Raw genomic sequence first — 23,651 nt, 5'->3', positions numbered from 1 at the left:
ATTATACTTAGCGTCTATTAAACTATGAAAATGTTCAACCAGATGAAATACAAGCATGAATTGATTTACATATTCTCGAGTTTTTCTTTTTGTTGCGAATATCGAAGAGCATTAGCGGAGAAAAAAATTTTAATACAAAGGTCATTTATATTACAGCATGAGGTATATTTATTGTACCTTTTACAAATGGTACATGTAAAGAGTCATTCGTGCTTTTCTAGTCACCAACTAATCAGCTATCAGAATGATAAACAGTTCTTGATGTACAAGCTTATGCAATTGTTATTCTGTTTAAATTACTGTCAGTTTTATGTCATGAATTGAACTACAAAGCTGTTTTATTTGTTTATTTACTTTCAATATCGACACGTTCGTCTTGCTTCCAATGAAGCTTCTTTTTCATATATAGCGTAGCGTACACAAACACAACCAAGACAGGCACTTCAATGAGTGGACCAATAGTAGCAGCCAATGCTTGCTCTGAATTGATGCCATATGTTCCGACCGCAACAGCAATAGCTAACTCGAAATTATTACTGCCAGCTGTAAATGATTGTGTAACTACAAATTCATAAGAAAAGAACATCTTGAGCACAAAAAAGGGCACAAAAAACATAATGACAAAGTAACAAAATAAAGGAACTGCTACACGGAATACAGAGCCAATGTTGGCAATAATATGATGCCCTTGATTGGCAAACATGACAATGATGGTATAGATGAGGCCTACAAGAGCCAAAGGTCCGAAATGAGGTAAAAAAACATCATTGTACCACCTGTCACCCTTGATCCAGCGCAAAGAGTAGCGTGTGATAATGCCTGCAAGCAACGGAATACCTAAATAGATCAAGACAGATTGAGCAACTGGCCAAATATCAACATTGATAGCTGTGTCTGTGGGAGCACCAAACCAAGATGGCACAATATTGATAAACAACATGGCATAAGGTGAGAAGAGGGCAATTTGAAGAATAGAATTGATGGCCACTAGGATAGCACAGTAGTCTGAGTCACCACCTGCCAAAGTATTCCAAATAAGCACCATGGCAATACATCTGTATAAAAGTATATTAAATTAAGTTTAAAACATATACTGTCGTGCGCTTTACCTTGCCAAACCAACCATCACAACACCTGTACGAAATCCAGGCAAGTCAGGTAAGCATGCCCAAGCAAGACCAGTCATGACAATAGGCCCAATAATCCAATTGATACCAAGAGAGACAAGGATTTGAATCCATATTTTTCTGTCATTCAGGATGATGTGAAGTCGTTCATATTGAATTTTACACAAGACCGGGTACATCATAACAAGTAGTCCGACAGCGATCGGTACAGAAACAGAACCGAACTGTACAGTCTCAAAAGACTCTTGTACATGAGGAGCAAAATAACCAATGATGACACCAATAATCATAGCAAGTAAGATCCAAACAACAAGAAATCGATCCAAGAACCCAAGCTTCTTCATCAATGCTATGAATTTGATCAGAACAGCGTACTTGATATCTATACAAACTCACCTGTTTCTTTTTGAGATATCTCTTCTTGATAATTAGTACAGTAATCAAATTTGCATTCATCTGTTTTGTAACAAACAAAGGTACTCTCTGGATTATGATGATTTCCTCTAGGCTCTTGAGTGGACATATTGACTGAAAAGAATAAAAAAGAAAACAAATTCGGATCAAAAATTAGCATTTTTATATCTTGAAAAATTTGGGGGTGGCAGATCAGTTTCTTTTAATTTTGTCCTACTTCCCAATCAATAAATAACACTTTTTTTTTGTGATTTTATTTTTTGCTCTCTTTATTTCTATTGTAAGCATAAAATGCCAAAACTCACTATATTCCATAATCCTAGCTGCACTAAGTCTAAGCGCAGCGTAGCCTGCCTACAGACTAACAAGACAGATACTAACTATGATCTCGAAATCATTGAGTATCAAATCAACCCTCCATCTAGTGATATTCTGGCTACCCTGTCTAGCTACCTTGGGCTTACCGAACAAAACCCTGCTTCAAGACCTTGGGACTATCTTTTGAGACCTGAAGCTCAAGGAAAAGCAAATTCGTTTGAAGAAGCATTTGCCATTATTCAAGTTAATCCTTCTCTTTTAGAAAGACCCTTTGTTATTGACTGGGATCGCAAATTGGCTGTACTTGGTCGTCCTGATATTTCTCAAGTCGAAAGAATGGTTACTGAACGTGTTGCATTAGCCAATAAACATTAATGTTATTAATCAATAAAGATCTTATTATCTTCTTTCAAAAACTATATTTTTATTACTTAAGCTCTTGATAATTATGATTAATAGTAGGTGTGCTTCTGTAAATATGTACTGGGAAAGACTTAATATTGTTGGTATATAGTATTATTTTGGGGGGAGATCCTGTCATCTATTTTTTTTTGTGTCACTTGAGTACGCTGAAGTTAAACTAGTCTGAATTACTAATCCAATTTTCCTGGTCAAAAGCATTTTTTAAAAAATTCGTCTTTTTTTTAGGTGACTTGCTGATCTTTATATTGTTGATCATGATACCTTTTAGTTTACTTCTGTCAAAAGAAATTAACGAATGCCTTTATTTTCAATTTTTAGTAAGAATATGATATACTATAATAATGAGAGCTTGTTGTGAGGAGTAGAAGCATTGTATTGAATACAAGCATGTACAGCATAAATAGATCTCTATAACTGATGTCCGTTGTACTTGAGAGGTTTTTTGTCAGTTTCTCACTTTATATATGCGTATTACACAAAGAATCAAGTAATTCCTCAAATGTGTGAAGATTGAAGACAGAGCAGCTGTAAGAATAAACATGAAGATCAAATTGAGAGAGATTTACATAATTTAAAGCACGTCAAGACTCTTTTCTTTCAGAATCAGCATATTTATGCTTCTTGAAAAGACAGTTGCTATTTTTTAAGAGCAAGATCTGATACTTGATGTCTTTATATACTTTTGTTCTTACAGCTAATAACCAAAAATTATTGCTCGTGGTCAAGGAGAGAATCGAGAAAATAAGAAAAGATAAAAATAAAATCAAACTTATTACCACAAAGAAAACCATAACTTATCGAATGCATATTTAGGTCAGCGTTGCATTACTGAACCTAAGAGTTGTATCTGATAAAATGCAGTATAGTGTGATTAATTTTCTATAAATTCCTATCACCTTCTCAACATTTATTGATTCAAATAAACGTTTGCCAAATAACAAAGTGTTTGTAAGTCTGCGTTTCTTTTATTTTGTTTTCTATTTTTTATGTGTTTACTTTTTATTTGCACCTATGCTGTTTGTCCTGTCCGAATATTACTATTGTCTGGAAAATAGAAACTAAAATTTTGCCTTTTCATGCAATCTATTCAGATCGTATAAAATGATCCAAAAATAGCTCTTTTTATTTCCAAATTTGTACAACGAAATAATTCCTGAAGACAGAACACCATTACACTGAAAGAAGTATATACTAAGGTATGATCGTCATGATTCAGAAAACACAAAGTGTTCAACTTCTTGCTCAAAAGCATATTCGATGGAGCAAGAAAAGAATTAACTAAAGAGACATAAGGTATGTGGCTTTGAAAATATATATTTGTAGCATATGATGCTCTTCTTGCGCCTGGACTTTGTTCTTCTTTTCTTTTCTTTTTGATTTTTTTTAAAAAAAAATGAGGTTAAGGCATTTTATCCTACCCTTTTTTGCATACTTATCTCTAGGAAAAGCACAGAATATCGATGATGTTCGGTTCCCTTCTACCAATTTTACGTATTGTCATCAAGGACGATTCAATGTTTCAGGTGTAACTCGATACTTTGACATAAGAGACTCAAGTTACCACCTCCAGTTTATGGGCATATCTAATACCACTGTAACCAATCTAAATACACAGGGATCAAGTAAATAAAAGTAGGGAAATGACAAGGGGGATGTTTTGATCGAATTGGGATACTAATATCAACCCATAGCATCTTCTGCTTCAATGTTTGAGTTAAAGTTTGGCTTCCAAACACTACACATACCAAGCCACCAGTTTTGTCTAGATTCAGCTTGCCCCATACCCAATGGACAGCAATTTATTGTTCAAAGAGTAGGTTGTATATAGACCAAATGTCATGCTTATGTAAATATCTATTTATAGTCTTTTAACCTTTCAAGTATTCCCTTGTACCCATTAGCTGATATCACCGCCAAATATTCAGCCGTTGATGCTGACTCCAATCATCTCGTATGCATTACATTAGCACCTGTAGGATATCAGCATCCTGTATGGCAAAAAATATTTATGTATTTACCTATTGGACTTACTGCTTCAGCTGCTATTATATCTTTGATTGGATCTTTTATTACTTTTGAAGACAGTGAGCATGATATCTTTCTTTTCAGCTCGAATTATGCCATGTTGCCGGGCATATTACGATTAAAGACACCGGGATTCTTTGATTTGGTATTCTATGCTCAATTCATTGTGATTGCTGGTCAGTTCAACATTGATTATCCGAGATTTCATCCACTTTTTACTTCGAATTTCAGCTGGAGTTTCTTGTTGTTTAGATCAGAATGGCTTCAAGATACCATTAAGACTATCTTTAGAGGGCAGTCTTCTCCTCTTCAAGAGATTGCATCTGTACCTGGAAACAGTCTTTACAGACGACAGATCAGCAATGGCACAGACACAAACAAAATCAACATTTTAGGCACGGGTATGCTGAACTTTGCCATGGCAACAGGAATTGATATCAATGCCATGTTTTTTACTTTTCTGGTTTACTTTCTACTTGTATTTACTTGCTGTGCTGTTTGTTGTTTCTTGACATGGTTAGTATTGTTTGCGATTGCCAAGATGAATGAGGATGAAGCATTTACGGCCCAATGCAAAAAAGTGTGGGATTTTTCAATTGGTAAACAGCAAGAAACATGACATGATTTGTTACTCACATTTGACTCGATAGGCGTGTTCATTCGCATTCTCAGTCTGCTGTATCTCCCAATGATGACTGTTGCCTTTTATCAACTCATGATTCCTTCACGCGCGTACATAACATGTTTCGCTGCGTTGTTCCTTGTTTTCCCATTGCTGATTTATGGCTTTGTTTGTATCAAACTACTCGAGATTCGACCTGCTTCTTTTCTGTTTACAGAACTTAAACTTTTGTTACGATACGGATCTCTTTACAATGGCTATACAGACGATACGTTTGCTCTATTTGTGGGTATCATTGTCTACAAATCAGTGGTAGCAGCCATGATTGGATTGTTTCAAACAAGCGCCATTGCTCAGATTATCCTCGTCCTTTTAGCAGAATTGGCCATCACAGCCAGTTATATGGTCAAGTGGCCATGTGCGGACAATCAAGTCAATATCTTTCATATCTTTTTTGGATGTATCAAGAGCATCATTCTTCTCTTAAATATTTGCTATCTTCCTCAACTCGAAGCAACTAGTTTATCAAAACAATACGTAGGCTATTGTCAATTGGGCATCCATTGTCTTGCTTTTTTTATCTTTTTGGTACTTCAGATCAAGAATGCAGTCATCATTCTTACTGGTGTTACAAATGATGAGCTGGATGAATCGGGAAAACCTCCTGCTCGTATGGTGATATGGAGAAAGAGACATAGAAGCAAGCGTCGCCCTATGACTACGCCTCTACAGTTAGGCAATAGTTCAGCAAATCTTATGTCTATCTCAAGTCGCTCCCGTTCTCATAGTGCAAGTTTCTATATGGCAGGACAGCATACAAATCATACAAGGACCTCTATCATGGATATGGATCTTTTGAACAATTATTATGGTACAGGAAATAATACGAGTAGCAGTAACAATACAACAAGCATAACCATCTTAAAGCCAGATGAAATTAAGCGAGCAAGTACACCACTTGCAATGACAGATACAATAGACAAGACAAAGATACCTTTGATATCAGAGCAATACGTTCGCTCAGGATCCTCAATATCTCTAGCTATTGAACAAGTTGATTCACCGGCTACTATTCAACGTTATGTGGCTCAAACTAGCATACAATCATTTCATGAAGAAGAATATGCACATCCTACTGCCAAAGCAATATACAGAATTGACGATGAAATTGTTCCGAGTACAGAACCATTAATGACATCCATTGATCATGATTTGAACACTCGTTTATCTCCTCCTCCTTTGCCGCAGCATACAGTTGGAATTAACCAATCTTCATCCATTTATTCACCTCCACACCAAACATCATTTACAAGCGTGGATGAAGAATTTGTATAGAAATGTATATATATAATAAAGAAGTTTATTCATGGCCGTACAATAGACACTGAAAACAACTTGATATTCGCATCTAATCCTTGTACTTCTTGATCCAATTCAAACTTTTTCGGTTGGATCTTTTTATCCATGCTTTCTATCACAGACATAACAGCAGGTGCTTCCAACATGGGACTTGGTTGCTTGGGCATCACAATCTCCAGATTAGATGGACTATAAAATTGTTGAAAAGTAGGTGTTAAAGGTGAAGAAGTCGAGTCTTCATCTTCTGACTCAGTATGCACCAAACGAAATTGGATGCCACTTTCAATTAAGCCTAAACCAGGCTGACGAGGAGATATCATAAACATAATCTCCATCAATCTACCTACGTATCTACATACAGCAACGCCATGCTTACCAACCATTTTTTCAATGGCATGGAACGCTGGATCAGGCACCTCTCCTCCTTGACGGTAAGCTAAAATTAAGGCTAAGATAGCTCTTTCAGCATGAAGTAAACCAGGAACATTTGCAAGAGGACCACTTGCAAGAGGCATATGAAAAGCAACAAAGGCTCTTGTTTCTTTAGGGTAATGGGTAGTCAAGTTACCAAGATGAACTGCAGCTGGTAGCAGGCGATGTAGTTGAAGAGGATGATCTGGCGAAAGATAGAGTGGTGGAATAGCGTCTCTTAAGACCTGTAAAAAGGCATCAAATTCTTGAGGGGATAACGCGTGTGGCAAGGGCGATACATATGCCTTTACTCCTTCTAATAAAGGATCTTTGGATTGCTCTATCTCAGATAACATATGATAACAAACACCTTGTCTCACACCTCCTTCACTGAAATAGACTTGTTTGATCTTGATCACTTTTAGAATACCTGAGACCAAGAAACAGATAGCAGGAAGCATACGAGTACGACGTTTTGAGATACGGAACACTTTAAGTTCACTGACTAATTGATCTGGATCTCGATTTTTGAATTTGTCTACGAGTGTTTCAAGTTGTTCTCCAGTGATACTGTAGCCACTAATGATAGGGATAGGATAGACTGACTTTTTACCAGATAATGCCATGGACAAATAGCCTAATGCTCGGAATCCACCTCCACTCATGTAAAGGGTATACCCATCATGCTTCTTTAAATGACCTGGAATATTTGCAGTATCTTTTGCGAATTGAACTTGCTCAACAATCTCTTTTAATAACTTCTTTTTTTGTTTCTTATCTGAGCATGCTGACAATCGATTTCTCATGATAGCTGCTCCATAAGGAAGTGATACAGGACTTGCACTTGTCTTTAATCGTTTTCTAGGTCTTTCTGCCAGTGGTGAAGATGTATGGTTGGATGTCACATAACTCAATTCAACAGATCCACCTCCCAAATCCATTGTTAATCCATTCACTCGATAAAATGATCCTAGTACATTATGGGAATTTAGCACACGTTACACACACGCCTTTCTTATTACCAACAATGCCCATAGAAGAAATTAAGGCTTCTTGTTCTTTTGGTAAGATATCGACCTGCCATCCAGTGGCTTTCTGTATTCTAGACAAAAAATTTTTCGAATTGGTTGCTATACGAGTTGCTTCAGTCGCAATCACTTTGACGTTGGTAGGATCTACACCTTCATGTTGGCAGACCGTTTTGAATCGCAATAAGCTAGTGATGACTTGGTCTATTGTTTCAGTGGGAATAAAATGTTGGTCGTCTTGAGCTTCCAGTAAAGAAATAGGAGCACGCTCTTCATAAGCAACGGGCAAATGTCTTGCGAGTGCAGTAACAATGCCAAATCGAATACCATTGGACCCCATATCTACTACACCAAAAGGTGCTTGTAGAGTATGGAGTATAGTCATGATAAAAAAAGATGAGAAAAAAAGAAGATAGATAAAGAGAGATTTTCAATAGGCATTTTAAATAACCCTTAAAACGTGATATCAATCCACAGACTGGTTTGACACTTTTGTTGTGGTACAAAAGTGCATAATACATTTGTTTAATTATCGTATAGTAAGAGAGGTATAATACTTGTATTTAAAGTGGCTTTCATTTGTATTAGATGGTGAATACTGATATAGTTTTGTAATTCACAGTCATCTACTAATTCAATGGTTGCTTGCTCATCTAAATCAAGCCAAAGATAGTCAATATAAGTAGGCACAAATAAGTCAATATGACAGGCTAAAAGAGAATAAGTCTTAAAATTATGTGTTTCTTATACTTGCCGTCAAATGACCAACTGCTGTCGTCTACTCGAACACAACCATTGTGTACCATATCATTACCCAATTCTTGTCCATCTAATTCATGAATATACAACTTTTGTCCATAAGGAAGATCAGAAGCAGCCACACTAACATAAGGAACCAAATTCTGTGATCCTGAGCCTAATCCAAACACAGTATGAGAACGACCTGCTTCTCCTATCTTGATAAATGTAGGTATATCCACATTATCAATATTGATCAAATCTCCATTTTCTAACAAACACTACGGATATAAATGATCAATTTGAATCCCTAGTGTGTTTACCGTTCCTTCCATTAAGCATTTCTCGTGCATTTCAGCAGATACTTTGGTGATTTCTTTATGCTCCTTGTCATACAATGGGGTATTCTTGTTTGTTGCGCCTAAAAACATCCGATCACCATCGTTTGATTCGTCCCATTCGTTCTCTCTCGGTATCCAATATTGAGAAAAAGCGACTCGTTGTTGGTAGCAAGTATCCACAAGATATTCGTCTTGTACTGGTTCAAAATTTGAACTGAGATTTGTGTTTGTTGTACTTGTTGTTGAATACATGTAATTGCTAGTTGCGGGTGCTAAACTGCTCTCGATTGGACTAGAATAATAAGGTAAAAGAGCTTGCACATGGCTTGATGTTCTTGAGATTGTCAGTAAAGTAATGATGATTGAAGATTTGATATTTTTCAGCATTGACGATAAAAAAAAACCGAACAATTGTCATTGGTCTCATTTTAGTACATTCCAAATAGGATGTGTGACTCAAATACCATATAAAATACAGAGGATTATTTTTTAGCGCCTGAAAAAAGAATTATTTTGACAAGATTTTGCATGAATCTAATTGCTCGCGTTATTATACTGATTGTCCATGTACTAGATCATAACTTTTCATTCTATTTGCCACACTACACACTCAATATGCTTTTGATCCTCACTTTATGCCTTTTTTGAATATCAAGCTTATTATAAGTTCTTATTTTATAAGCTAACTTTTTTCACGGCTCATTTTTGAAAGAATTGATAAGCATAACAGTACCAAAAGTGTATCGGCAGCCCGCTGCAGGCGCGAGTGTTTTTCAAAATAAACTCACTTTTTGAGTTTCTTATGTTTGAACATACATAAAAGAACATATTTATACAAAAATAGAGCAAGTTTTGAAAAAGTCATTTTGCCCTTATGATACCCTTTACGAAATCTTCACTTTTCACTATTTTGCGATTGGTGAGCGATAGAGACATTATTGATATAACATGTCTTAGTAAGAATTGTTTCTCTTGTTCTTTAAAATACATTCAAAGCGTTACATTTGCAGAAATACTATGAAAAGTGTATACTACAGCTCAAAAATTGAAAATACGTTTTTGAAAGATAGCTCTATATTTTACTAACAAATGTACTATGTTTTTTATATCATTCGATGCGCCGTATTCATATCTACTGACTTTGCTAATACACTTTTCTAATAGCTCATGTCAAAAACTAAAATAAAAAAAAATGAAGGCATTTAGAAATTCAAAAGGAATGATGCACTAAAAGTGTTTAAAAACGAGGAGAACACTTCGCTTATGCGAAGTTCATGTTAAAAATACCTCATACTACACAGTAAATGTTAGTCATCAACAAGAATTGGCTCAATTTGAGATAATTATAACTTGCTCAATCAAAAGATGTGACACCAAAGGAGTTTGTTTGTTTGTTGCAAAGACGCCACGATTGCCGTAAATGGCATCCACAGTAATGTCACTGAATTTTCTTTCTGACTATTTTGCCAAGAATTAGTTGTGCGTTTTCCCAAGGAAAAGAAAAAGAAAAAGAGAAACAAGAAAAAAGAACATGTATACACTTTGCACACAATCCTTTTTGCTCTTCTCCTTTTTATTTTTTATTTTCTGCATGATCATCAAGCAAAATCGTAGCCTTTTCTTTCTTAGTCCATCTGGACCTGGTAAAAGGCGTTAGTTTGGAGAGGCTGGAGCCTCCTTTTAACCCATGTCTTGTGTAATCAATTACGTGGTTGAACACGATTTTATATTGCAAAAAGGAAAATACATTGTGAGCTGAGATTAATCTTATTACAAGCAACTAATTAAATGTAACTTCATCCCCTTTGTGCTTGTCTTTATTCCTTGGATAGTAGACAGAATGGAGTTGTTAGAAGACGTAATCGATTGTGAGCAACGATAATTTAAAAAAGCGCCAAAGGAGATGATAGTGTGGGAGAAGAATCTGCAGAATCTGGGTTTATTCGGAACCAACATCTTATTCCGGGTGATTACAGAGAGACGTAGTTTTAAACAGCTTATTACTAGCATAAATCTGGTAATAATGAACTCTAAATATAAAGGAAGCGTGCTAAGCAAGTAATATAAAAGCGTTCAGTTTTCTCTCTCTTTTTTTTCATTTTTTTATTTTCTATCTTATCATATACAAAAATGAGTTTGTTTTTTATCAAGAGTCAATTTAACGGTCGTGTTCTCGATGTCGAAGATGGTTCTACTGAGGTAAGTGTGAAAAAAGGGAGAAGGAGGAACGCGTGGCTCATATCTCTTATAGGACGAAGCCAACATCATTGTTTATCATCAAAAGTATGAAGACAGTTTTAACCAATTGTGGCGTTACGAAGATGGTTACTTTATCAATGCAAAGAGCGCCAAGGTGTTGGACATCAGTGGTGGTGAAATGAACCCCGAGTCTCAAATCATCCAATACTCTCAAAAGGACTATGAAGAAGCTGCCAACCAAAGATGGCAAATTGATGAAGAAGGCTACATCTTCTGTATGGCTCGTCCTGACTTGGTCTTGGATATCCAAGGTGGTGAAGATGGTGACTGTGTTCCCGTTATTTTGTACGAAAGACGTGAAGGTGAAGTTTCTGCTAACCAACGTTGGGTTTTGGAACCTTTTGAAGGTTAAATATAAATAAACTATTATGTATCATATATTACAAACTACATTACTATCTCCTTCTCGGTAAATTATATAGTCATACGGAAAAATGATTGAATGTCTTTTAATGATTTTTGAAATTAAAAAAAAATGTACGCTTCCCATCTTTGAACAACTTCCCTAAAGAATAATAGATAAGCATTATGAGCTCTGTAGAATAAAAGCTTGGGTTGTTTATTTAACAGAAAAAAAAAGAGAAAGGCCAATATTTGATGTAGCCACTATCTACATCAATCACAGCTTAGTATTGGTCGGTCATATTGTCGATCAAGCGTGGAGTAGTATGAATGCAATGATTTGAAGCAATTATGCAATTGACAAGATAGTGGTATTCAACTATTTCCTCATATCCTTGTAAGTATATTATACACTGGTTAGTATATGTTAACCTTCTATTCTCTGCTCTTCCTTATAACCTAATGTAAGTAGCAATACAAATATTACTTATGTATCTCACACTCTGCTTAATTTCTAGTATTTATTTTATTTTTTCACAACGAGGTTTTTTCCCTATATACTTTTAAACCAAAATAATGTTTCTAAAAAAAGTGGTACAATGAACAAGAACTTCCATAGGCCACTACTTGTTTCAAGCGGGAAATATAACAGCCACTTACTTCAAACAGCACATGTCATATCCATCAAGTATAAACAGTTACACCAAGATGATTATCATATGCCAATTGTGACGTGAACTCTTTTCTTTTTTCTTTTCTTCTTTCTTGTGCTATCAAAATGGAAACAACAGAAACACATAAGCCTATTCCACTGCAGTTCCAACTATTATACAACTGGGAAGTGGAAGCTACTCAGGAAGCGCTTTTGAAACACAAGACACGCATGTACCCAGCATTCAAAGTTGAACTCAATCAGACACCTATCTATCGGCTTATTCACTACGAGTTTGAACGCCACTTCATATCAGCAGGACAGCTCTTTAGAGCCACTGGTCTGACTATTACAGAAGGATTCTTTCTGTTTGGGCTCAAATTGACTGATTTTGAGGTTGATTTTCTAGTAACTCAGTTTCCTTACTGCGATGTTTGGGTGAGCGTAGAACAAGCCAGATCCATGGCAATGACTTTAGGCATCGAATTTGAGCTAGGACTTTTACTGAGCGAGGGGTTGGATGACTGTTATAGTTCAGACAACATGAATCGAAACGAAATCATGCATAATTGGAAAGTACCAACCATACCCAACTTGCAATACTCGACACGAGCTCTTTTAGAAACAACATTTGACGAGGTTGAGCTACTGGATCCTATAGGCAGAAAGATTCGAACCCAAATTGCAAGATCAAAACAAGCAGGCATGGTGATGAAAGATCGCGCAGAAACAGGGCTTGTACGATGGCAAGTGTGGGCATATGAACAGTTTTTGCAGCTTAGTGACGACCAAGATGAAGAGAACATAAAGATGCCTACGCTTGATCGATCGGGTGCTGTATGGGATACACTACAAGGTATTTTATCTGATCTACAGACATTGAGCAGAGGAGCACAAGTGAAAGGAACTCGAGTCTTGTCTGACAATATGATGGTGGGGAACATGCCACTTAAAAAAGAATACTTGGGACATAGTTTGTTACTACAGCAATTATACATAGCAGTCATGGCAGAAAAGATTTCAAATGAATTAAGTCGTGTGTCTTATCAATCGTACTCAACACCTCTGCCAGTAGAGCCAAAAGAAAAGGAAGAGGAGCTCAAATCTTGTTCTTCTGCATCTATAGCAGAGGGAGAAAGATTAAATGTTCAATCAGCAACTACGACCATTAGCACAACTACACATAGCAATACTAACATGCTTTTCCATGATCGCATGGATCTATTGGAACAAGAATTATACCGAGTAAAGAAGAAGTCAAAAAAGAGGCTTGAAGACATACAGTTATATCAAGATGAGTTGGCACAGCAAGTCAATGAATTAACAAGCTGGAAACTACAGTCTGAGCAATCTAGAAGGAGTGAACGTGTTTGGATGTTGATGGTAATGGTCTCTGTAATATTTGGGATCGTTTCTCTGCGGACATTCTTCTTTTTTTAGTCTCTTTCGTTTATTGTTCTTGTGTTTGAAGCGCATAAAAGATCTCTAGTTGGAATTCCGCTTAGTATTCTTAATAGCTTTTTAATTAAGCGTAAACTTTTAACCTTATGTGTTCAGTAGACAATAGTGTAAACTATAATAACAAATTCTTTATCAGATCAAATAGTATCGTTTCTCTTTTTATTGTTACAATCTCAAGTCTGACTAAACTGTCTGACTTTCAAATAAATTCGACTGTACTACTTTAGAAGATCTTTTTTAATGAAGTAAGAGACTTTTTTTTTTTATTCATTCTTTTTTTTTTTCTTGCTTTGATATCCAAACATGCCCCCAAACTATAAACATGTACAGGCAGACGCGATAGAACTTTTAGCACCGGGAGATCATCTTGAAGGACAGAAAAGGAGACCTGGACATACTCGATCGGGATCAACTTCATCGTTTATACACTTTCGAGGACCTCAACAAATAGTCGAAGAAGACCACAACACAAACAAAAGCGGCAATAAACTAGCTTCTCAAGTAAGGACGACAGCCTTTTTTTTTCTCTCTTTTTTTTCTTGGCTAGTATCTGACTTGTAAAAATAATTAGGCACTACCATCACTTGTCATTTGTGTCATTGGTTTAATATTCGCAGGATGGATGATGGATATTTATCAAGTAAGGAAACCAGAATAGATAGTATAGTTACTTATTCCTATTTCGAAGCATTGGCAAGTCTTTACGCAAGTGTCAGAGCTATTTATTCTTGTACCCGTCTTGTTGAACTTAAAAGGAAATCTCGAAATGAATTTGGCAGCACGATTTTCAACTTCGGCCAATATGGGTGATCTCGACCACCCTGCCACACGAAACTCTTTAGTATGGGGCAATTTAGCACTGATCCAAGTACAAGCATTGATTTCAGGGTCAATTGCAGGTATCTTTTCAGTAATTCTCGGCGCATTCTTGCATCCCGATGAGACGATCGCCGTGGGTGAAAGCATTCTGGTGATTGCGAGCTCAATGGTATCTGCATCAGTCTCCAGCTTTGTCCTTGGATTGTTTATGTGTGTTTTAATTATTGTCAGTCGCATCTTGAAGATTGATCCAGGTACATACATACATAAAAGGATAGAAAGAGAGTTGCTTACATCACCAATTAGATAACATTGCTTGCCCTATGGCTTCGTCATTAGGTGATGTGGTAACACTCGGAATCTTGGCTGGATGCGCCAATCTCTTGCTGATAAATATGGGTAAAAAAAAAAAAGGCGAATTGTATGACGAGTCGTGTAACCCTTCTTTTTTTCTATAGAGTCTAATCTGAGTACCTTTTTACTGTTGAGCATGTTTGTCTCCATTCCATTTTTTGGGTTTAGTGTCTGGAAGAATACGCATGTTAGAGACTTATTATTTTCTGGTTGGTCACCTATTATCATTGCCATGTTGATTTCGAGTGGCGCTGGCCTTGTGCTTGAACGATATGTTGAAAAGTTTAAAGGACTGGCCATGTTGACACCTATTCTATGTGGTACAGTATGATATTAGTTTTGTTTTACACACTGACATCTTCTTTTTAGGCCTTGCTGGTAATTTGGGTTCCATTTATGCTTCTCGTATCAGCACATGTCTTCACCGAGGAGTTCAGGAACAATTCAAGATAGTAGAATATACCTTGTTGTTAATGAATGTACCAGTTCAGATCCTGTTCTTGATGATTGCTTGGGTATTGGATATTGGCCATTTAGATTTTACATTTGCATTTGCCATTACATACTTTATTGTCTCTATGATTTGTGTAAGTGACTTATTACAAAAGACGAGTATTCATGTTGTTATTGTAGACATATTCTGCCCTTAAAATGGGAAAATCCATGACTTTGACATTTTGGAAGTATAAATATGACCCAGACAATTATGTTCTACCTTACTTGTAAGTAAACCAAATAATAGCAATTCGGTTTATTAATACATGAATATAGAACTGCTATTATTGATGTTATCTGTACAAGTCTGTTGGTAATTTCCTTTTCCTGGTTAACAGCGAACGGATTTGCCTCGCTAGAAGCTAAAGAAGAGGACATTTTAAACTAGATGTACTATAGATACTTACATATTTAATTCTTAATATACTCTTAGAACTTTCGAGATTGAAATGACAGTTTAGACTGTACCTGTGTGATAAACATATTTTTCTATTTTTCTCACGCATTTCATTTAAGACTACTTTTTCTGTTTGCTTTTTCTTTCTTGTTACAGTTATGCTTCGTTTAAATACTTTTTCGAACTTTAGAAACTTGAAGCAAGTTCGTTTTATTGCCTCCAAAGCCATAGAAAGACCTCACTCGCACGCTTTTTATGATGATAAGATTACAACAGTAAGTGAAAGAAACCCCCTGTTTGACTCATGAGCACTTAGGCTTGTCTATAGTTTGCCAGTAAACCTGTGAAGCCAGTAACTTTAAAGCAGCTTGTTCGGTTTGGACAGCCTCCTTTATCAAACGAAAGTCTCCAAGCATGTACACACTATGCCAAGTCAGAGCTACCAGTGCGTTTAGCAAGACGCGTTCGCGCCTTTCAAAGTTTGCCTTTTATTGTAGGGACTAATCCTTATATTAAAGAGATTTACAACCTTTATTATGACTCTTTTGAGTCCTTGGTGAAATACGCTCTCCCTGGTGCATCCAATGATGATGTAGAGTTCATTGAAAAGTTAAAGGCCTTTGTTGAACGACACAGTGACAATATTCCTACACTTGCTCGAGGTAATGACAATACAAATGGAAAGAGAATATAGACCAATACTTATTCTTTAGGTTTCTTGGAATGTAAGCAATACATGAATTCACAAGATATGGCAAGGTTTTTAGACGACATGATTCAAGCACGAATAGGCATTCGTTTGATTGCTGAACAAGCTATTGCATTAATGCACCAAAAAGATATTGAAACAGACGGTTATATTGGCATCATTGATACGCAAATCAAACCAAATCAATTGATTAAACAGTGCGCAGACTTTGTTGCAGAACTATGTGAATTTAATTATGGAGAGAGTCCAGAAGCAATTATTGATGGCCATACAAATACCAAATTCACCTATGTTCCAGTTCATTTAGAGTATATCTTGACTGAACTATTAAAGAACTCTTACAGAGCAACAGTAGAGCACCATAAAAAGATGGGAAGAACAACATCTTTGCCTCCAATTCAGATCACCATCAGTCAAGGTACAGAAGATATTTCTATCCGTATTCGTGACCAAGGCAATGGTATCAGTGATGAAGATCTTCACAAAGTATTTGAGTATTCTTATACAACTGTATCTAAAGCAAAAGATGATGCTGAAAAGGATCCTTCCAATATTTTTAGAAATATTACTGAAATGGCAATGCAGAGTGGTGTCGGGGGTCCTTTGGCTGGATTAGGGTTTGGTTTACCCTTGGCTAGAATGTACGCTCGCTATTTTGGTGGTTCTCTTACTTTGGTGTCTATGTGGGGATTTGGATGTGATGTGTTTCTCAAATTAAAACATATTGATGATTCTATGGCAGAAGGACTAGAGATTTAAGAATAATAAAAGACACAGAGGTACATGTACGGATCATGAGGTTGTAGTTACCAAGTTATGTTTTCGTTTGCATAATGGACAAAACACAATAATTAGACCTCCTTTTAATTTTCAATTGATATAGGCTGATACAAAATAAGAACATGAGATGTTTGTGATTTACAAGCAGAATAGGAGTACTTCGGTCAAGAGTGATGAAAATAAGTGCATTTTTCATTTTAGAATTTGTAGGGACTTCCATTTGAGTTTTGTTGACATAAGGCAGCCTTTCCAAGCCAATCAGAACCATTTCACGTGACTCTCTTAGAAATTGTAAACCATATGTCAATTTTTACGTCTCAACAAAACTGATACGTTTGCGGTGCCTGAGCGTGATGCTGTTGAGTGAGCTAATTATGGTTCCTTAATATGAAACAGCCGATGGCTGATACTTTATATTAAGAAACGTTTATGATACTGAATATAATTGTCGACTCTTATTCTATCTGATCTGTTCTTCAATTTTTCTTTATTCAATTCAATTTCAAATGTCAAAAGCAAGGTCAAATTATATAAAATAAAATAAACAGGTGAAAAAGCTGTTGTCATAATATTTCAGGAATGAAATGTATAAGACCTCCTTAGGTGCAAATCAGAGAGGATTCGGCGCGAGAATAGCTGTTCGGGTCGCAGTAAGAATTTGAGTCACGTGCTATCCGAGGAGAATTTTAATTATTAGTATATATTATTTAATTTATACAACAAAAATAGTTCTAGCATCATGGCGCAGCAGGAAGCGCGCAGGGCTCATAACCCTGAGGTCGTCCGATCGAAACGGACTGATGCTATTTTCTACTTTTTGATTTTTATGATTGTAGTACCTGTTGACTTTATGTTATATTTGGAAACAATGTTATGAAAGTCAAATGACACTGTACTTTATTTACAATCTAATGAGCACGCTGCTTTCCTTTTCCTTTCCGATTCTTCGTTGCAGCCTTTTGTCTTTCTTCTTCTTCTTTCTTGCTTTCCAATAGTGCGCGTTCAATTTCTTCATCCTTCACTTTATTCTCCTCCTTTTCTTCATCTTCTGATGCCCTTTCAAATTTCTCTCTCACTTTAGAATAATGTTCAAGTTCAGTAGCAGAAACACTAGGAATCAATTCTTCTAAAGCTTTCATAAAATCAACTTCTTCTGCTTGAACAACAATTTCATCCGGTGTCACCATATGAGAAAGATAATATTGAACAGTCAAAGGTTGAGGAAGATCCTCTCGTTTTTCTTGGTTGAGTTGCTTGACTTTCTCTTCTATTGTATTAGCTACACGAGTCATTGCTTTCAACATAGCATCAGAACAAAGAGCATAAAAATCAGCACCGGTATAGTGGAAAGGACAACATTCAGCAACTTTACGCAAGTCTAGATCAGGATGTAAACGGAACCTGATGTTATGTTAGGCATATGCATGTTCCAGTTGCTATAGACTTACTTTCTTGTTAAAGCCTCAATAATTCGCAATTGCGATTCATGATCTTGACTTACGCCAAGATAAAGTAACTTGTCAAATCTGCTCAAAAGTGTCAATATTCAATCATGTAATACAATTGCTTTACCTTCCAGGACGCAGCAATGCAGGGTCTAATAGATCTGGTCTGTTTGTTGCACCAATGACAAACACATCGCCAGCACTAGAATCTTCACCTCCTTCACCCATACCATCAAGTTCTGCTAATAATTGACTAACAATACGATCCATCACACCCCCCGAATCACCTTTTTCACCACGCTTAGGAGCTACAGAATCCAGTTCGTCAAAGAAAATGACACAAGGTTTTGCATCACGAGCACGCTGAAAGACACGGCGCACATTTGCTTCAGATTCACCAATGTACATGTTTAGCAATTCAGGGCCCTTGACAGAGAAAAAGTTAAGAGAGCAAGAAGTAGCAATAGCCTTGGCAAGCAACGTTTTGCCTGTACCAGGTGGACCATATAAAAGAATACCACTACGCTTCTTGAGACCTGCACCAAAAAGCTCTGGATGCTCAAGTGGTAATTGAATGGTATCGAGAATATCGTCTTTGACATGTGCCATACCGCCCACATCATCCCAAGTAACAGTAGGAATCTACCAGAATATACTTTAGCTCATAAGCATCACCAAAAGTTAATTGTATTTACCTTGGGCGCACCAATAGAGTCAGAATAACTTGATCTAGCTTCCCCTAATGCCGACTCAAAATCAGCAGCAGTGAGTGCAATACCAGCTGCTTGAATGTCTTGTGTGGTGATTGAGCAAGGTGCAAGCAAACGGCCTGACTCTTTTGATTTACTATGACTAGAATGGATCAGGTCAATGCAAATGTCGCTTCTGGTTCTACTTACATGGATTTATCTATGCGTTGAAGAGCCAAGACACCTGCTCTTCCGACCAAGTCTACCAAGTCTTTAGCTACTAGAGCAGCAGTCTGTGTTGCCAGATTTGACAGGGAGACGTCAGGAGCTAAGGGACTATTAAGAAGTAGATTGTCAATGATTTGAAGACGAGCCTTTTCATCAGGGGCACACATAGAAATCTCATGTCTAAAACAAGAAAGAACACTCGAAGGCAAGGTATCAATATCGCCAGTTGTAGCAATGACCATAACAGGATATCCTGTTGCGATATGAGCAGCATTGACATTCTTTATGCATTCCTGTAGAACAGTAGCCAAAAGAGGTTCTATTGAGCAATGTTAAACAATAATCTCTTCCTGATTGTCATTACCTTGACCAGATTCTACAACAGCACTCTTTTTTGCCAAACCTTCCATATGTCTAATCAGTACAACACAAGGAGCCAAAGCAGCAGCCTTATCAAACTTGGCTCTCAAATGAACCTCTGTCTTTGCATCCGTATCAGAAACTATATCATATATAGAGAATTCATATAAATGAACCCCTAACTCCTCTACAACCTCTTTTACTAAAGTTGCTTTCCCTCCACCACGAGGACCATGAAACAAGGCATTGCAGGATAGTTCAAAGTCGCGACCAAGGGGATGAAGTGAAGAAGCAATAAGTTCATGAAGTTCTTTGTAAGCTGTGGATTGAGATCGAATCAAGGGCAACTTTTCGGAAAAGCCGTAATAATGCGAAATAGAACCAACAGGAACACGAGAATATTCCACGCCTGTTTGGACCATCTGAGTCTTACTAGGTACAATGCGTCGACCAGAGCCAAAGTAAGATGGATGTATTTTCGACGTATCACTCGCATAATCAAGCTTGGTCACTTTAAAGCAGGCTAACGTAGTTGGCTTTCCAGGCAAGACTTGTCCATTTGATTCTTCTTCCAAGGGCTTTAAACGAACACTATCTTCGTTCAAGCAAATGGCAATCACATCGTCTTTACATACAATGCGCTCTTTTGCTTCAAACCATGCCTTCAACGATTCGAGAAATGCTAATTGAAGTGCTTTATCCATGGATGCAGGTGAAGCAATGCGTGCAACAGTGACACTTGTTGCAATAGGAGGCCCTTCTAGAGAAGGCGAATCGACTCGAGTAACTGTAATTCTAGTGTCTTCTACAGATGCTGGTGGTAATGGCAAATCGAGATTGAAATATAAAGCCGGGGGAAGGTGTACCATGCCTCTATAAAACAGATAGATGTTATTTTCTCTATTTTACTTCTATCTATTCTACTTACTGATTTTCAGGTATATCATCAATACCATAGACTCGACAGAGTCTTGATTTCTTTGGGTTATTACCACTCACCAAGACCCAATCACCACTGAATACACCACATTGAGCTAGATCCTTGATACCAACATAAACCCGACTTTCATCATCATCTATACTATTAGGAGATGGGTGCAATCGTGCTTCAGGCCATCTTTGTTGAAGTATCTTGACTCCAAGTTCTTTTGGCTCAATTACATTGGGTATAGCAGGAGAATGTAACATGTTGAATGCAGCATTATTTGTGTCAACTTTCAATTCTTCTGGGTCTGTATTTCCACTATCTGATAAATCGACAGTCAATACTTGAGTGCAATCACTGGAAAAAATACAGCCTTGTTGAACAGGATTTGTCATTAAAGCTTCGTATAAAAGACCATTGCCAAAATTGTATTTTCCAGAATTACGAATAATTGTGCTTGGTTCTTTCACAAACAACTGGATCAAAGCCGCTGTATCTAGCTCATTCAATTAACTACATATGGTTCCCATTTTTTACCTTCTTACCTCTTTGTGCAAACTCATAAGACTGCTGATTCAAGGCACCAAGGATTAACTCATCCAATTCAATGAGTTCGACTGGCTTAATTTGTGCGAGACATAATGCTTCTCCTTCTTCTTCTTCCAATTGGTTAAGCGCGTCTTTTCCATATAAAGTCTGAATCAAATAACTACTTGCATGCACAGTATATCCCTCTTCATCCTAAAAAAATCATGTAAGCATTCAAACGAATATCCTAATTTTTGCTTATTCATGCTATTTACCCCTTGTTCGGTAAGCTTACAATAAACTATAAAAGACTTTAAAACAGGCTTGGTGCCATTTGAGACAGGATTAGGAGTGACTAGGCTTGGAACAGTGATAGAAAGAGGGATAAATTCTGACAAGAATATATAAGCTTGTGCGTGTCTTATTTTTATTATGCTCACCTTTCAAGTAGTCAACAGGTACGATCGTTTGCCACAAGTCTTTGGAGACAGCAACATATTGGTCTTGTTGGTCTTCCAAAGACAGTCTCAAGCGTGCTGTTGAATAAGAGGGCATACTGTACTCAACCACAAATAAAAGAAAAAAAAAGAGAGGGAGAAAAAAGATAGAAAAAAGTTGAATAAGCGAAAGCATATTGCCCTTAAAACGTCCTCCCACGCTTCAGTAATCATGTGTAACCATGTCAAACGTTTATTGTACCAAGTCAAAACGCAATTGAACTATTTTGCGCCAGTACTGACAAGTTCTCTATCCAAAGCGTCTTGATTGGATGTATCCCAGTTACCAATAGACCAGTCATTGACACTACCAGAGAACTTCTCTTTAGCCATTTCTTCACCAGAAATTTTGAGTGATCCAACCAAAGAACCTAATGAGTCATTGAGTGTCTCTTTCTTTATACGCAAAAAGCGGATTTACCTCCAATCCATCCTCTCACATTGTTCATAAAAATACGGCCTGCACCTTTCTCTTCTGGATTATCAATAAATTTGATAGATTTATGCAAGCGTAATAATGGACCATATTTTCTCTTTTCATAGTCCAAAGGGTCTCGCATAATTCTTAGTAACTCTTGTTTCATCCTTGACTGAAGTCCAGGCAAAAGAGATGTGCCTCCAATAAACAACATGGAAGAAATCAATGGCTTACGCAAATCAGGTTGAAGTTTCAGTAAAGCATCTAAAATACATTGTGCAATGCTAGATTCATCTTCATCGCCCTCAAACAGAACTTCGACTGTTCTTTCACGAATCCAGCCAGGAATCAATAGTGTTGCTCGTGTGCCGTCTTTTAATGTGATGGGATAATACAGATCAGTAGCACTACTCAGGTTTTTGTATGTTTCTACGATGGATTCTTGTTGTTGATGTTGCTGCCCAATCATCATGGGAGAGCAGAAGATAACTCGAGATTTGATATCTTCTAATAATTCTGGTGTAAGGATATGATCTGGTATACTGTTGTGTGGTGCAAGCGACAAATGAAGGCTGGAAGGAGGAATAAAGCGACCATATTCAGATAGCAATTCCTTAAGCCTCTTTGTCACTGATTTTCCAGCTAATGGCGTGGTTGAAATATAGGGTATCAAAGGTCGAGACACGTAGATAGGAAGCACACTTGTTTCTAAATTGCCAATATCAATCACTAGGCCAGTTGTAAGGCCAGTTGTTAATAGAGCCATAAGGTGAGTAGGCACAAATGATATAGAAGGTACTTGGAAATAGTCAAATAATAATCTAGCAATCATTTGCTTCATTATGACTGGTGCTAAAGGCGACTCACAAATGATTACTTTTCTTGATTTAGGGTCTGTCAGCAGTAGTCTATCATAGTCTATAAGCATCATACTATATATATATATATATATATATTGCTTCCTACCGAAAATAAATGTCGTGTAATAATCTTTTGAGACACTCTTCTATCTGACCTAGGTTGCCCTTTGCCATAATATCCAAACCATACAAGTCATCGAGCTGTCAAGTGAATAAGACGAGTTGCTAGAGTTTGCTTACCTCTTTATTCACTCGAATAGCTTCTCCATCTTCATCTCGAAAACGTCCCAAGTTAGACCAAGTAGGAACCAAATGTCGAGGTGAAGATTCGCCAGAAAAACCACACTTGATATAAAGAGAACCAATATCTAAAACTACTCTATCTTCTGTACCATAGATAGAGTGTCTACGTGTAAAGTTATGAAAGGAAGAAGACGAGGTATAGTTGGACAAATAATTGGATTCTGGCGATACAGAAGTAGTAGTCATTAGTAGAGGAAAAAAAAAAAAAAAGGAACGCAAAAAAGGATAAAGTGTATCATAAGTTTTCAGTCTTAAAAAGTCACACAGTCATTATACACTGAACCGAAATAAATGTCTTTTCAATAAATTGTAGTAGCATGTTAA

At 36.8% G+C, this 23,651-nt stretch overlaps 12 protein-coding genes and 1 non-coding gene across 13 annotated transcripts; 8 read left to right on the top strand and 5 right to left on the bottom strand.

The window, feature by feature from the left end:
* Nucleotides 1-102: 102 nt before the first annotated feature.
* Nucleotides 103-1,678, bottom strand: B0P05DRAFT_557394 (arsenical-resistance protein). Its single transcript, XM_051580020.1, has 3 exons — nt 1,524-1,678; nt 1,110-1,476; nt 103-1,055 (listed from the first exon to the last, which is right to left on the bottom strand). The coding sequence occupies exons 1-3, from the start codon at nt 1,648-1,650 to the stop codon at nt 347-349; spliced, it is 1,203 nt and encodes a 400-aa protein (XP_051431245.1). The 5' UTR covers nt 1,651-1,678; the 3' UTR covers nt 103-346.
* Nucleotides 1,679-1,791: 113 nt separating this feature from the next.
* Nucleotides 1,792-2,252, top strand: B0P05DRAFT_557392 (uncharacterized protein). The gene has a single exon (XM_051580019.1). The coding sequence runs from the start codon at nt 1,833-1,835 to the stop codon at nt 2,232-2,234; it is 402 nt and encodes a 133-aa protein (XP_051431244.1). The 5' UTR covers nt 1,792-1,832; the 3' UTR covers nt 2,235-2,252.
* Nucleotides 2,253-3,855: 1,603 nt separating this feature from the next.
* Nucleotides 3,856-4,926, top strand: B0P05DRAFT_477612 (uncharacterized protein; the record flags this gene model as incomplete). Its single annotated transcript, XM_051574974.1, has 3 exons — nt 3,856-3,904; nt 3,974-4,095; nt 4,147-4,926. 3 exons carry the CDS (start codon nt 3,856-3,858, stop codon nt 4,924-4,926), a joined length of 951 nt encoding a protein of 316 aa, XP_051431243.1.
* A 324-nt stretch (nt 4,927-5,250) lies between these two features.
* Nucleotides 5,251-5,622, top strand: B0P05DRAFT_457770 (uncharacterized protein; the record flags this gene model as incomplete). The annotated part of the gene is made up of 1 exon (XM_051573961.1): nt 5,251-5,622. A coding segment is annotated over one exon (372 nt), but the record flags the coding sequence as incomplete, so codon positions are not given.
* A 671-nt stretch (nt 5,623-6,293) lies between these two features.
* Nucleotides 6,294-8,112, bottom strand: B0P05DRAFT_590687 (Ppx/GppA phosphatase family-domain-containing protein; the record flags this gene model as incomplete). Its single annotated transcript, XM_051582831.1, has 2 exons — nt 6,294-7,669; nt 7,722-8,112. 2 exons carry the CDS (start codon nt 8,110-8,112, stop codon nt 6,294-6,296), a joined length of 1,767 nt encoding a protein of 588 aa, XP_051431241.1.
* Nucleotides 8,113-8,225: 113 nt separating this feature from the next.
* B0P05DRAFT_557389 (uncharacterized protein) lies at nt 8,226-9,208 on the bottom strand. The gene is made up of 3 exons (XM_051580018.1): nt 8,789-9,208; nt 8,482-8,746; nt 8,226-8,437 (listed from the first exon to the last, which is right to left on the bottom strand). The coding sequence occupies exons 1-3, from the start codon at nt 9,191-9,193 to the stop codon at nt 8,253-8,255; spliced, it is 855 nt and encodes a 284-aa protein (XP_051431240.1). The 5' UTR covers nt 9,194-9,208; the 3' UTR covers nt 8,226-8,252.
* A 1,728-nt stretch (nt 9,209-10,936) lies between these two features.
* On the top strand, nt 10,937-11,417 carry B0P05DRAFT_477610 (ricin B lectin domain-containing protein; the record flags this gene model as incomplete). Its single annotated transcript, XM_051574973.1, has 2 exons — nt 10,937-11,005; nt 11,058-11,417. The coding sequence occupies 2 exons, from the start codon at nt 10,937-10,939 to the stop codon at nt 11,415-11,417; spliced, it is 429 nt and encodes a 142-aa protein (XP_051431239.1).
* A 1,584-nt stretch (nt 11,418-13,001) lies between these two features.
* On the top strand, nt 13,002-13,499 carry B0P05DRAFT_477575 (uncharacterized protein; the record flags this gene model as incomplete). The annotated part of the gene is made up of 1 exon (XM_051574971.1): nt 13,002-13,499. The coding sequence occupies one exon, from the start codon at nt 13,002-13,004 to the stop codon at nt 13,497-13,499; it is 498 nt and encodes a 165-aa protein (XP_051431238.1).
* Nucleotides 13,500-13,789: 290 nt separating this feature from the next.
* On the top strand, nt 13,790-15,664 carry B0P05DRAFT_497579 (uncharacterized protein). Its single transcript, XM_051575402.1, has 8 exons — nt 13,790-14,021; nt 14,092-14,160; nt 14,209-14,593; nt 14,646-14,738; nt 14,798-15,013; nt 15,063-15,280; nt 15,327-15,415; nt 15,465-15,664. The coding sequence occupies exons 1-8, from the start codon at nt 13,824-13,826 to the stop codon at nt 15,574-15,576; spliced, it is 1,380 nt and encodes a 459-aa protein (XP_051431237.1). The 5' UTR covers nt 13,790-13,823; the 3' UTR covers nt 15,577-15,664.
* Nucleotides 15,665-17,156, top strand: B0P05DRAFT_557378 (branched-chain alpha-ketoacid dehydrogenase). The gene is made up of 3 exons (XM_051580017.1): nt 15,665-15,860; nt 15,914-16,247; nt 16,299-17,156. Exons 1-3 carry the CDS (start codon nt 15,744-15,746, stop codon nt 17,051-17,053), a joined length of 1,206 nt encoding a protein of 401 aa, XP_051431236.1. The 5' UTR covers nt 15,665-15,743; the 3' UTR covers nt 17,054-17,156.
* Nucleotides 17,157-17,807: 651 nt separating this feature from the next.
* On the top strand, nt 17,808-17,880 carry B0P05DRAFT_t94. Its single transcript has one exon. It is a non-coding gene; the product is annotated as a tRNA-Met (tRNA).
* Nucleotides 17,881-17,948: 68 nt separating this feature from the next.
* Nucleotides 17,949-21,842, bottom strand: B0P05DRAFT_557377 (P-loop containing nucleoside triphosphate hydrolase protein). Its single transcript, XM_051580016.1, has 10 exons — nt 21,690-21,842; nt 21,525-21,640; nt 21,267-21,462; nt 20,725-21,217; nt 19,801-20,669; nt 19,419-19,755; nt 19,215-19,371; nt 18,647-19,161; nt 18,523-18,600; nt 17,949-18,475 (listed from the first exon to the last, which is right to left on the bottom strand). Exons 1-10 carry the CDS (start codon nt 21,802-21,804, stop codon nt 17,983-17,985), a joined length of 3,369 nt encoding a protein of 1,122 aa, XP_051431235.1. The 5' UTR covers nt 21,805-21,842; the 3' UTR covers nt 17,949-17,982.
* Nucleotides 21,843-21,916: 74 nt separating this feature from the next.
* Nucleotides 21,917-23,588, bottom strand: B0P05DRAFT_557372 (actin family). The gene is made up of 3 exons (XM_051580015.1): nt 23,131-23,588; nt 22,168-23,072; nt 21,917-22,117 (listed from the first exon to the last, which is right to left on the bottom strand). The coding sequence occupies exons 1-3, from the start codon at nt 23,196-23,198 to the stop codon at nt 21,969-21,971; spliced, it is 1,122 nt and encodes a 373-aa protein (XP_051431234.1). The 5' UTR covers nt 23,199-23,588; the 3' UTR covers nt 21,917-21,968.
* Between the last annotated feature and the right edge of the window lie 63 nt (nt 23,589-23,651).

The sequence above is a fragment of the Gilbertella persicaria genome (assembly GCF_025201335.1).
Source record: "Gilbertella persicaria strain CBS 190.32 chromosome Unknown B0P05scaffold_47, whole genome shotgun sequence".
NCBI classification, from domain to species: Eukaryota; Fungi; Mucoromycota; class Mucoromycetes; order Mucorales; family Choanephoraceae; genus Gilbertella; species Gilbertella persicaria.
This window is presented reverse-complemented; position numbering and strand designations above follow the sequence as displayed.